The sequence below is a fragment of the Macrobrachium nipponense genome, chromosome 5 (assembly GCF_015104395.2).
Source record: "Macrobrachium nipponense isolate FS-2020 chromosome 5, ASM1510439v2, whole genome shotgun sequence".
Classification (NCBI taxonomy): domain Eukaryota; kingdom Metazoa; phylum Arthropoda; class Malacostraca; order Decapoda; family Palaemonidae; genus Macrobrachium; species Macrobrachium nipponense.
In genome coordinates, this window is record NC_061107.1 from 72,002,949 (window position 1) to 72,015,437 (window position 12,489).

At 44.1% G+C, this 12,489-nt stretch overlaps 2 protein-coding genes across 4 annotated transcripts in view; both read left to right on the forward strand.

Moving 5' to 3' along the window:
- LOC135215399 (tetraspanin-5-like) overlaps window positions 1-12,489 on the forward strand; it is a 154,206-nt gene that overhangs the window by 718 nt on the left and 140,999 nt on the right. The window lies entirely within an intron of this gene.
- Window positions 108-12,489, forward strand: part of LOC135215398 (uncharacterized) — a 34,161-nt gene continuing 21,779 nt past the window's right edge. Inside the window, exon 1 of the mRNA XM_064249993.1 lies at window positions 108-339. Coding sequence (XP_064106063.1) covers window positions 315-339 — 25 coding nt within the window. The 5' untranslated portion in view covers window positions 108-314. The remainder of the gene's footprint in view (window positions 340-12,489) is intronic.

The following is a 12,489-nucleotide window of genomic DNA, read 5'->3' on the forward strand; positions in this document are numbered from 1 at the left end:
CAGAGAATTTGTGCAACATCTCAAGCAAATCCGTAAGTTCCGTAACCACCAGGAACATTCTCCTCCGGCTGTCAACACCCTCCCCTCCAAACCCCACCATCCCCACCCAACATCACCCCCCACCCCCGAAACGTAAGGTTGTACGGTATAATTCTAGTCTGGTTTACCGTCTAAATCTGTCAAGTTCCTTTGTGATTTTGTTAACGACAGCAAGTACCGTCATTGGAGTTCGAGTTAATTTGTTATTCTGAACTTGCTAAAACTGCTATTATTCTGTCTAGGGCGTGCAATACTTCGAAGGGTGGAAGTGGGGCATGATAAGGCCAAGTCAAAACATAGGTAAGTACTTATAGTATAGGGTCAGCGTACCCTAAGCTAAATCTCGATAGGTTACCGACGAATTATGGTTTCCTGACATTAACACAGCATTTGATTTAAAGTGGCTTCGCCTGGTTGAAAAGTATACCTTTTCGTTGATTCTTTGCCTCGCATGGCTGCCTCAGGTCTCCTCAATCTCCAGACAGTCGTACCTATCTTGAGCTAGACTAAGTAGCTATCATAATTTCGTATACCTGGTAGGTAGCACTACCTGTTGACTAATATTGCACCGAATCCAAAAACCATATATTTTTGTACATTGCTTAGCTAGGATACCCTGTGTAATGGATTAGCCTACTTAGTGACCATAGTTTTTGGTGCACCACTCCCCCCTCCCCGTATAGGCTAGGCTATACTAGTAATAATATTCTATGAAACTAATAATATGGTAAAATTTTAACAAAGAATTATGGGTGAGCAATGTGTTGTAAAATGATGAAATGAAAATAGACATGAATAGGGTAAACAACCGAGTGGACTGGCCAACTCACCGACTACTGAGGTTTTGGCCACCTTTCGAAAAAGTACTTTTAACACGTCCTGACACCGGAGATGGTCATCAGTCATGAGTTGTTGGTGGTGGTAACAGGAGCTCTTCACCTCTACTCTCCTTTCGAAGTAAGTATTCTCCAAAGTCAGAAATTAAGGCCATATTTTAAGATTTAAACAGAGGGTAATGAAAAGGGTGCCAACACAGTGCCCACAACCCCAAAACGCTTTCGAAGTTTTTACTTACAACTCCAAATACCTAGTACCTATTTCGAAGATTGACGCCATCTCGATGTTTGCGGAGTCGCTTGTGTCAACAAACTTCCCATTTCCCATAGACGCTGGGGCACTTTCATCACAACAGTCATAACCCCGACCTCTAACCAGCACTTATTCATACTTGTTCAAGGGGACTACAGCATTCTTTTGCAGCGTTTTGCACTCTTCAATTGTTTATCAGTGTTGTCAATTGGTAGGTATGTGTTTATCCTCCAAACTGGGTATAAGATTTACATAAAACCGGGGAAATAAGTGAAATTAGCGTATCTATTTGTAGTATATATACATATTACAGCAATTTTATCATTACTGCAATACTATGACAACTAGAATTCATGGAAACAGTTTGTAAATGCATCGGCGTATGTGTGAAGCTCCACTAGATTGGCAACGAGGAGTCTTTTTGCCGTCATCTGCTCGTACTTCAGAAATATCTGTAATTTTTCAGGGTTAATTTTGTTGCAAAAAAGGGATAGTAGACATAAATTAAATAAACATTTTGAAGTTAGTTAAACTAAATAATGAGTAAAGCAAACAATTAAGGGAATAAAGCTTTGCACCTCATAAAGTGTGTAGTCGTCTCCTGCTCGTAACTGTGTTTGCGGAGTGAGTGCTTTGGAACCAGGAATAGCAACATGGTTCAAGTGCAATGTGGAGTGAATTAAGACCAAAATGTTAATAAATTAATCCATCAAATGAGCACTGTGGAGTTTCAGTTGTGATGGCAGTAAGGATAAAACCACCGGCTGTTTACAAGGTAAAAAATGAATTCGGTTCAAACCATGACCCCGGGAGTAACAAGTTTCATACTTTCACTAATATAGGCAACAAAATGTTTTATTGTGCTGATTACAACTGCAATCTTGAGTAAGATAAATAAACGTTGCATACATACGCTAACATTGTTCAAATGAGTGCTGGGAAGGCTGGGAAAGATGGTGGATAGTCTGTGGTTAGACCAGCCAGCCACACAATTGCTGCCATATTGGATTTCAAAATTGCCTTGAAAACATATTTTACGAAGAGCTCACATGCTTATTTTAGTTTGTGTGGTGCTTTCATATATCACAATATGTTGATGAAACTTCAATCTTTTGAATGGTTTGCTTAAAGTTGTAATTGTATTCTTGTTTCACCAATTAAATATCGAGTGAATAAGGCCTGGCCAGCGCGATGACGATGGATCGTCCGCGGTTGTTTACCCTAATGGAAAGAGAAAGGAGTTGGATAGGGTAAACAACCGAGTGGACTAGCTGGGCCACCCTAACCAACATGGACCCACCTTCAGAAAAAGTACTTGGTACTTAAACACGTTCGGACACCGGAGATGGGCACCAGTCACGGGTTGTGGGAGCAACACCTAGAGACATGAGACTTGTGACTGGTGCCCATTTCCAGTGTCAGTACGCATATTAAAGTACTTTTTCTTTAGGTGGGCCCAAACACAATTAAGGTTGCCGCAGCAAGTCCACTCGGTTGTTTACCCTACTTCTGTACAAATCATGTATGAAATCCCTCCCAAAACAACCTCCAATTTGACTTCACTAACAGAATGATATTGAAACGCCCTAAAACTATCTTCTGGTCCCTCCCCTAGGCATTTTTCAGGGGCCTGCCCTCAATTTTAAGGTAGTATTGCAAGATACCTATATAGGTAGGACAAAATTATGAAGTGAGAACATGTCAATGCACATATTAAGCAAATACTATGAGAAATGGAATAGAAATAAAAGCTTGAAATAATATAACACTCACGTATATGTAAAACAAATGAGGAAAAGTAATATACCTAGGCTATGTAACTTAGTGTGGGAATCCCCCCAAATTCTTCTCTCGGTCCTATTACGATGTAGGGTTAATATTGCAACATGATTGTCTAAATACATCCCCCCAAAATCCCCCCACCATTTCCCTCACTTGGGAGTTGGTGTCTGAACCAAAAGCTCCCCTGTAACATGGTGCATGCGCAGTAGCATTCGGCATCGTAATGGTAGTATAGTAGTAGGTGGATTTTGCCTGTGAAATGGCTACATTCTTGGTTTATTCATTGCTTATTTCCGCTTGTATTTCGCATGTCATAGATAAGAGGATATAACACAATAACATGGGAAAACCTCCCACCTTCTCCCAAGTGATTCACCCCACCCATAACCCTGCTTTCCCATTGGTCCCCCTTACCATAGGATAGAGTTGTACGGCATAATTCTCCCAGTGGTGTACCCCACCCAAAACCCCGCATTCCCAATGGGTCCCCCTTACCGTAGGATAGAGTTCAAAGGTAAATTATAGGTTAATTACAGCTGACCCCAGAAAACTACCGTCAAATTGCTTATAAGCAACCAAAATATAGGAAACTGCAATTTCCCAAGAAAATACAAGCGAGCACTGTTACTTAGATTAAACCTTTTGAGGAAACCCCAGTGGGAAAACTAGTGTTTTAGGGCAGGAATTCATGGTTTATGTTTATATGTAAAGTAGCGAGAAAAATACAATTTAGTTAAGTGTGTAAAAGCAGTAAAAAGATACGGACATGGTTTATGTCGGTAAAAGCTGTAAAGAATATGTGGTTTATCTATGTAAAAGCATTTAAAAAGATATATGGTTTATGCATCATTCACAAAACACATTGTGTATAAAGAAGAAAGTTGTTACAAGGCTAATTACAAAGATGTATACCAACCTTACCTTCCCTAACCAGTCCTAAGGTGCCTGGTCTTGAGAGCTGTGACCACCCATCTAACCTGACATGGAACTGTACAGCACAGAGTAAAATATAGGGATGCATTATAACTGTACAGTGGTGCTCAAATCTCATGCGACATGATTCTTTTTGTATCGTCCAGATTCTCAGACTCAACGTGATGTTGCCAAGTAGTGTTATAATTTTTTTTCTAATGTCATACGTCTAAAAGTTTGTGAATTCACATCTAGCCCTATTTTCCTTATGGTTATACAAATATGATCCCTTTTATGCGTTAGTATAATTCGTAATCTGTGTGATGTAAACTGATTTTCTTTTTTTACGCTGCTAAGTTCAAAATGCGATGTGATAAGGTTAGCTCTGCCATCAATGAAAGCACACTTTACATGCTTCTCGGACTGGTCAACATAACTACGTCTGCTACATTATGACAGTAGACCTAATTGTTTGCTCAACAGTCATAACAACATTTTCAACGTAGGAATATTATTTAAAACAAGTTTTCTTTGAATGTTGAAGCTTTTGGCAGTGTTTAAGCTGCCTGTATGTTGCAAAATGTTTTATAGGCCTAAAGAAAATCTAAGCCTTCTGAGATATAATCTGTTATTAATGAATTTATTAGTAGAGATTATCTGTTTTTTGACGAATACAATAGGAATATGAATTACAACCAGTTTTGTACATGGAACTTACCCAGCAGATATATACTTAGCTATAGACTCCGTCGTCCCCGACAGAAATTCGAATTTCGCGGCACACGCTGCAGGTAGGTCAGGTGATCTACCGCCCCTGCCGCTGGTGGCAGGAATAGGAACGATGACCGTTCTAGAACCAGATTTTCTCTGTCGCGGTAGTGTCAACATACGTTGTTGCTACCTCCTGACTTGATTTTCGTTTTTTCATCGCCATCGACCTTCTGGGCTGTCTTTTGCAGGGAAGTACTGGGTCTTTGGTTTGGCATACGCTTTTATTAACTTTTTAATGAATTTGGCTTCGAAATTTCGAAGAATATATTACGTGAAACTACCGAATTTTTCGGTAGACACTTATATTTTGCAATAAGGGAAATATTGATATTTTTTTTTTTTTTCACTAATACGTGTATAAGTGTTAGAACTTGATGAAGGAAATATAAGATCTAACTTCCTACTTTAGGAAGTCAGAAAGCATATAACTAGATACGCTTCCTTTAGAAGCTTTAAGAGCTCTCGTACTAACGAGCAGTTAGAGTATTGACAATTCTAGTAGTTGTTGCATCCTCATCACCTTCTTACTCCACAGAATCTACAAATTCATATGTGCAAATTTGAAGATAAATGGTGGATGGAGCTCAAAAGGCGAGCTCTAAAAAGGTTAAGAAGTGAATATAGTGTTCCCAGTGCAGTGGAGGGTGCGTCTGATCGGCTCCGTAGCGCTTCCAGGCCTAGACCTCTTCCAAACTCCCAGACCCAGTGGAGGAGGAAAGTCGACAGCCGCAGGAAGGTTAGGGAGAACCCCACCGGTCAGGCCCCTCGGCAGGTTCTGTAGAACGTCCCAGACTGCCAAGGATAGCCATTGATAAGGCATCCTTAAAATAAAAGTGCGTCTCTTCATCTTACATCCGAAAAGACGAAGAATGTATGTTTGGAGTGATCTAGCGCGTTCTCTGAAAACTAAGAGAACACTGAGCAAGAGCCAGCCGCTGCCATGAAGCCGCGTTCCAGCAAGCTAGCGTGAGGTACGTTCCTATAGCCAGCAGCGAGGGCGCGTTCCAGCTAACAGACTAGCGCGAGCCGCGTTCCTACAACCAAACGCGAGCCGCGTTCTAGAAAATTTTTCTTGGCGCAAGGCGCCTTCAAAGAGACGAAGCGCCAGCCTGGCGCAAATTGCGCCAGAAAAACAGACGGCTAGAGCAAGGAGCCTTACAGTAGAGTGGCAATCAGAACGATCCTTCCATTGAACGTTTCCGGGCAAGAGGCTCTTTCTAAAAGGGGTCTAGTAGGCGCTCGGAACTGTCAGGGCGCACGGGACCTTCCACGCAAGCGGAACGTTCCAGGAGCGAGTCTCCTTTCTAGCGCGCGGAACATTCAGGCGCGCGGAACATTCCAGGCGCTAGGTGCAAGGATCCAGGCGCCAGAATATCCTTTCTCTATCTGCCTCGGCAGGGAAAGAAGGTAGTAGAGTATCTGCTGTATGAGAATACGATACGGCAAATCATAAGCACATACCGTAGTTACTTCTTTGCTGAGCAACTCAATTACCAGTATCCTTCCAGGAATTTCCTAGGATGGACTACGCTTAAAGGGATTGTTAAGACAACACCTACTTAGCTTCTAGATTTATCGAAGTCTTGTTTCGCTTAGATATGCATTATAAGAACTTCCTGAAGTTCGATAATAATGTTATAAGATTCCTTTATTAAATGGAGTAGCTTGGCAACTCTGGAAGAGTAAGGCCAGTCGGCTAACGAGACTGCTATCGCTTAGGCACCAACGCAGTATCATGTAGGTGTCGGTCATGTGGGCGGTAACATGTCTCTCTCCTGCGGGATGAATGAATAACCGTGTTCTCCCCTACAATCGTGGTTTTAGCCTCGGATTGAGGGGATAGTTAAGCAAACATAAATAAAATATTGTCTGCCTTTTGCTAAGAAGCTTTCAATAAGAAAGATATTACATTTCAATGCTGTTTACCGTAGGGTACATTTTTAAAGATTCTAACGCAGCGAAACTCTATATTGTATAATGCTCTCATGCTTACGAAAGCATGGCTTATTAGAGTACATGCTTAGTGAGAAGATGAATGTAGTAGAGAATTCACTTTAAGACTACGGTATGGTCAAGTCTTATGCACATACCGAGGTTAACTACAGAATTCCTAGTATCCTTACAAAGGTTTCCTAGATTAATGCTGTTTACCACAATGTGACAGTATTATAAAGGATTCTAATACGGCAGCGCGCGATATATAATTCTCTCATCCTTTCGAGAAACGCACACAACCTTTTTAAATTCGGATATTGCTCAAGAGAAGTTGGGTGAGTCGGATGGGAAACATTCTCTTAGTGGCAGAAGTTGTTTTCCCTGAATGGACTATACTACGTATATAAAACGTTTTTCCCACTAAGAACGGAATTAACATGTGAAGGATGTCGGGTACCATAAAGGCATAGATGTTATGGCACATAACCTAAAAAGAACTAGAAGGAAGCGCCAGCCTGGCGCAAATTGTGCCAGAAGCACCATCCAAGATATTTTCGCGTTTTAGCGAGTTATTAACCTAAGAGTCCAGTAGCCTCTCGGACAGCAGGCTCGGTAACGGCAAGATTCGTTCCTGATTTCGTTACCCATTTAATCGAAAAGGGGTCGCTTACAAGGAATGATGAAATGATTTATTTTAATCACTTAGGCCAATTCCACGACTCTCATATCGCAAAGAGCATCGAGAATCTCTTTTTTCGCCCCGGTTCGCGTTAACAAAAGAGAACCTATTTGGGAACAGACACGGAACGTAACGATCCTTAAGAGGTTCGATGCAAGATTTTGCATGTCCGTGAGAACCTCTCGATCGAGATAATAAAACTGTTAACGTATGTCTAACATTTATTGAAAAGAGTTGTGAGAACCTGCGGAAAGTCTTCTTCATAGATCTCTTTGTAAGGTAGAAGACGAACAGGCTTCCTTTAGGACTGCTTTCTTTTTCCTCGAACCCAAGAGAGGTAGCAATATAAGACATCTTTAAATTTAAAGAAGGGGAATAAACTTAGCCTTTTTTCCCCTAGTTATAAATTCTTAACAGATATTAAGATAATTGGGCGTCAAAGGAAGAGAGGATGTATGCCTCATTTTGGCCTTAGAGAGGTTGGATTCACAGAAGTCACGTTCTTCTCACAGCATGTTTCGTAAGGCTTTTCCAAGAGTATCTGGATATTCTATCAGAATCTATTATAAATAGACCTATAAAACCTCTCCACTCTGAGTCTGTCCGCGTGCAGACTGACCAGAAGTGGACATGAATGAGAGGTTTTTTCAAGGTGTAAATGACAATAGTCATGGCTAAGACATAGAATTGCTGCAGATCGTGCTAGATGGAATGAGGAACTGTCCTCTTCCGATACCTCTGTGAACCACATAGCGAGGTTTTTTCTTCACTTTCAGAGGGAAGAATCACCTATGTATATATCTGCTATCAAAGAACGCAGTAAAAGCCATACTCTGTCTCTACAAAGGGAATTAGAGATAACAGAGGATTAAGATCTTCGGGATCTTATATGATACCGCAATACGACAAGAGTAGGATATCATGTACTTCGAATGGGATTTTTTTTTTTTGTGTGGCCACAGATTCCGTGTTCCGACAAAATGGAACTGCTCCTCATCTAACTTCTTTGAGGAAGTTTATGAAGGAATTCTTTGTTTCTCTTAACCCTAAACGACCAAGAAGACAAGTGAATTTTTTGTGCATTGGAATCTCGCATCAGATTCAATGGAGACTCGGCAATGGGTTCTTGCCAGCATAGTATGTCTGGGCAAAAGAAATAAATCCCTCTATTCCTGACGCAACGCTTTCAGAGAGAAGTTTAGTTGCCCAGGCAGGGTACTTACATTTTTGTACAAGTAACTTTACCCAGCAGATATATACTTAGCTATAGACTCGGTCGTCCCGACAGAATTTCAAAACTCGCGGCACACGCGACAGGTAGGTCAGGTGATCCACCATTCCTCCCGCCGCTGGTGGCGGGGTCTGGAACTATTCCCGTTTTCTAAGCCATAATTTCTCTGTCGGTTTGAACGGACAACACCTATTGTTCGTTCCTCCATCTTGGATTTCAAACTCGTTTGCCCGAGAATTTGGATTGGTTTTTGGTGACGTATTCTGTTTTTTCTCTGGCTTGGCATACGCTTATTGTGGACTGTTTTTCGACTTTGGTTTTGACTACTCTTTCACGATGTCTGACGCTAAGGCTTCACCTATGTTTAGAGTTTGCAGTAGGGAAGACTGTAAGGTTAGGCTGCCTAAATCGGCATTAGATCCGCATAGTAATTTGCGCTAAATGCAGGGAGAATGAATGTTCTTTTATTAACACCTGTGTGGAATGCGAGAAACCTACGGAGCTGAATGGAAGGAATTATCATCATATGTTAGGAAGCTTGAGAGAGATAGAGTGAGGAAGGCTTCAGCTAGGTCATCTAGTAGATCTTGCTCCTTAGAACAAGAAATTAACTCTCCTTCTAACAATTTTCCCTTAGTCCTCAGCTGCTTCTCCCTGTTCTGAATCCAAAGATTCTTCATCAGAGAGGGAAAATGTAAAAGCTTCTATTAAGAAACTTCAAGCTCAGCTACGAGCTCTAAACCAAGGTAAGAGTGGTGTAGTGACTTGTGCAGTGTCCCCAGTGCAGGAGGGGGCGTCTGACCGGTTCCTCATTGCTCCTAGGCCTAGACCTCTTTCCAAACTCCCAGGACCAGGGGAGGAGGAATGTCGAAAGCCGCAGGGAGGATGCAGAACATCCCCAACGGTCAGGCGTCCCTTCGGCAGATCCTGTTGTTAAGTCCCAGGCTGCCTCGGATTGCCGCAGAGAAAAAGGCGTCCTAAAGGAGTGTTTTTCGGCCTCACGGAGACTCTTCCTATCCTAAACGGAGGGATGGAGTTCGGCCTCCCGTTCGCGCCCTTTTGAAGAGAGCCTGGAAGGCGCCTAAAGGAGACGCTGCTGACTCCAGCCCAGAGCGTTTTCCCGAGGATTGGCCTTCGGGACCTAAGAGGACTAGACAAGAGGAGCCTGCTCTTCAGGATCCGACCAGAAGTTTTTGGTTAATCTGCTGAAGAGCAGTTAGCGTCGCTCGTAGGCTCTTTTGCGAACGGACTCTACAAGGAGGAAGGATGTTCTCGCTCCCTGTGAAGAGTTTTCCTCTAAGCGTCCTTCTTCGTATAGGAGAGAACTCTCCCGATTCTCCAGGGCGTTTATCGCCTTCGCAAGGGACTCGTCGGATAGGAGTTGTTCTCCTGAGAGAAGAGCCCTTTCGCCCTATAGGCTGGCTTCCCGAAGCGCCCTCTTAGGACACAGCGCATCGAGCAGAAGTCTCGAGCGGTTTAGCTACAAGGAACCGAAAAACCGATTTAGGTATCAGGATCCCTTGGGTCTTCAGGACCAGGAGCCAGACAGGCGCAAAGAGGCAGCAAGACGAAAGAAAGGACACGTCAAGAGCCTCTTAGAACGCTGGATTCAGGACGTCAGGATTCTGCTAGAAGGCAGGAATCAGGACGCCTAGGAGCCAGGACGCCAGGAGTCAGGGCGCAGGAGTCAGGGGCGCCGCCAGGAGTCAGGGCGCCAGGAGTCAGGGCGCCAGGAGCTCAGGGCGCCAGGAGTCAGGGCGTCAGGAGTCAGGGCGCCAGGAGTTAGGGCGCCAGAAAACAGGACGCCAGGATTACGTTAGGCGTCAAGTGTTAGGGCGCCAAGAGCCTGTTAAGCGTCAGGAATCAGGACGCGGGGATCTTTTCAAGCGCCCTGAATCAGGACGCCAGGAGCCTAGCAAGCGCCACGAACCCGACGAACCTAGACAACAAGAGTCTAGTAGGCAACAAGAGTGTGGCCGGACAGACAGGAGCCTCACTCTTCGTATAGGAGTGCTAATGTTCGCACTCCCCTTCTCGGGAAAGGAGTTCTTCTCCCAACCCGGGGAAGAGCCAGATCACTCCAAAACGATCTCCTTCTGTAGATCAGTTGGACCAGGTATCGGAAGACGAAGAGCCTGTAGATGTAGCAGTTTCGGACTACAAGAGACTTTCTCTTTTGCTGCTAAAGGAGTTCGGAGACTCCCTTCATCCTGCGGGACCCTCCTTCACCAGGATCGTTGATGTCCAGCACTAAAGCTCTCAAATCGTCTTCCTTCGTTAAGATGCGTCCCGCTCTTTGTATGAAAAAGGCATTGAAAACTTTTTCAGAGTGGTTGACTTCCAGAAGGGAAGCGGGCAAGACAGTTTTTCCTGCCCTCCTTCCAAGTTAACAGGCAAACCAGGGAGGTGGTACGAGACCAAAGAGCCGATGGGGTTAGGCCTGCCTTCTTCCGCGGATGCGGATTTTGCTTCCTTAGTGGACTCTGCTAGGAGGAAGTCATTGCTGTCTGCTAAGGCGACTTGGGGCATGTGTGAGCTGGACCACCTTCTAAAGGGCCTCTTTAAAACCCTTGAAGTCTTCAACTTTATGGACTGGGCGTTAGGAGCATTAGCGAAGAGAGCTCAGTGGACACGGACTTGTTTCCATGGAGGAACTTTTCAAGCGTCCTGGCTTCTTGCCTGGACAGAGCGGTCATGGACGGTTCTGGAAGAATTGCCTCTCTTTTTGGGACGGGAGTTTTGAAGAAGAGATCTGTCTTTAGCTCTTTCTTAGCAAGAGCAGTATCACCCTTGCAAAGGACATCTCTTCTTTTTTTTGCTCCTTTATCCCCGCACCTTTTTCCACAAGAGAACGGTTAGAGAGGTTTCGAAATCTCTTACGGAGAAGGCAACTCAAGATCTACTCACGCACTCAGCCAAGAAGTTTAGGCGGCAGTGCCGATAGAGAAGAAAGAGAGACCCTCTTTTGTTCAGCCCTTTCGAGGGGCCTCCTCTTCTAGAGCCCCTCTTAGAGGTCGAAGACCAGAGAGAAAGAGTAGACCATCTAGAAGGTCCTTCGGGAAGTCTAGATGAACAGCAAGTCCTCCAGACGAAAGTAGGCGCCAGGCTACTCCACTTTGCCAAAGTCTGGGCGCAGAAGGGAGCGGACTCCTGGTCCCTCTCTATCCTGAAAAAAGGATACTTGATCCCCTTCAGGGAAAATCCTCCCTTGACGACAACTCCAAGGGAGTTAAACCGCCAGATACTCGGATCCGGTCCGAAAGCTTGCTATGTTGCAAGCAGTGGAAACAGATGATGTCCAAGGAAGCGGTAGAACTGGTTCAAGATCTCCAGTCCCCAGGATTCTACAATCGGCTATTCCTGGTACCGAAAGCATCGGGGGGATGGAGACCAGTTCTAGACGTCAGTGCCCTGAATTTCTTTGTCTTGAAGAAGAAATTTTCAATGGAGACGTCTTCCTCTGTTCTATCTGCTCTTCGTCCAGGGACTGGATGGTGTCCCTGGACCTTCAGGATGCGTATTTCCATGTGCCAATTCATCCGGCAGCAAGGAAATATCTGAGGTTCATGTTCCAAGGGAAAGTGTTCCAGTTCCGAGCGATGTGCTTCGGACTTTCGACTGCCCTCAAGTCTTTACGGACATCATGAAGAATGTAGCTTATTGGCTACATCTGGAAGGGATCAGGATCTCGTTATATCTGGACGATTGGCTAATAAGAGCCCCAATCGGAGAAAAAAGTCTGGAGGACCTTTTAGTGACTCTAAAGTTGACAAAGTCCTTAGGACTTTTAGTAAATCACGAGAAATCCATGCTGACTCCCAGCAAAGTATGTCTATCTGGGGATTCAGATGGATTCTCGGGATTTTCTAGCGTATCCTTCGCAGGAAAGGAGAGAACGCTGCCTAGAAAAGGTGTCAGTCTTCTTAAGGAAAGAACATTGTTCCGCGAGGGAATGGATGAGCTTGCTGGGGACCCTCTCCTCGATGGAACAGTTCGTTTCCTTAGGAAGACTTCACCTACGGACCCCTTCAATTTTTTCTGAAGGAGAAGT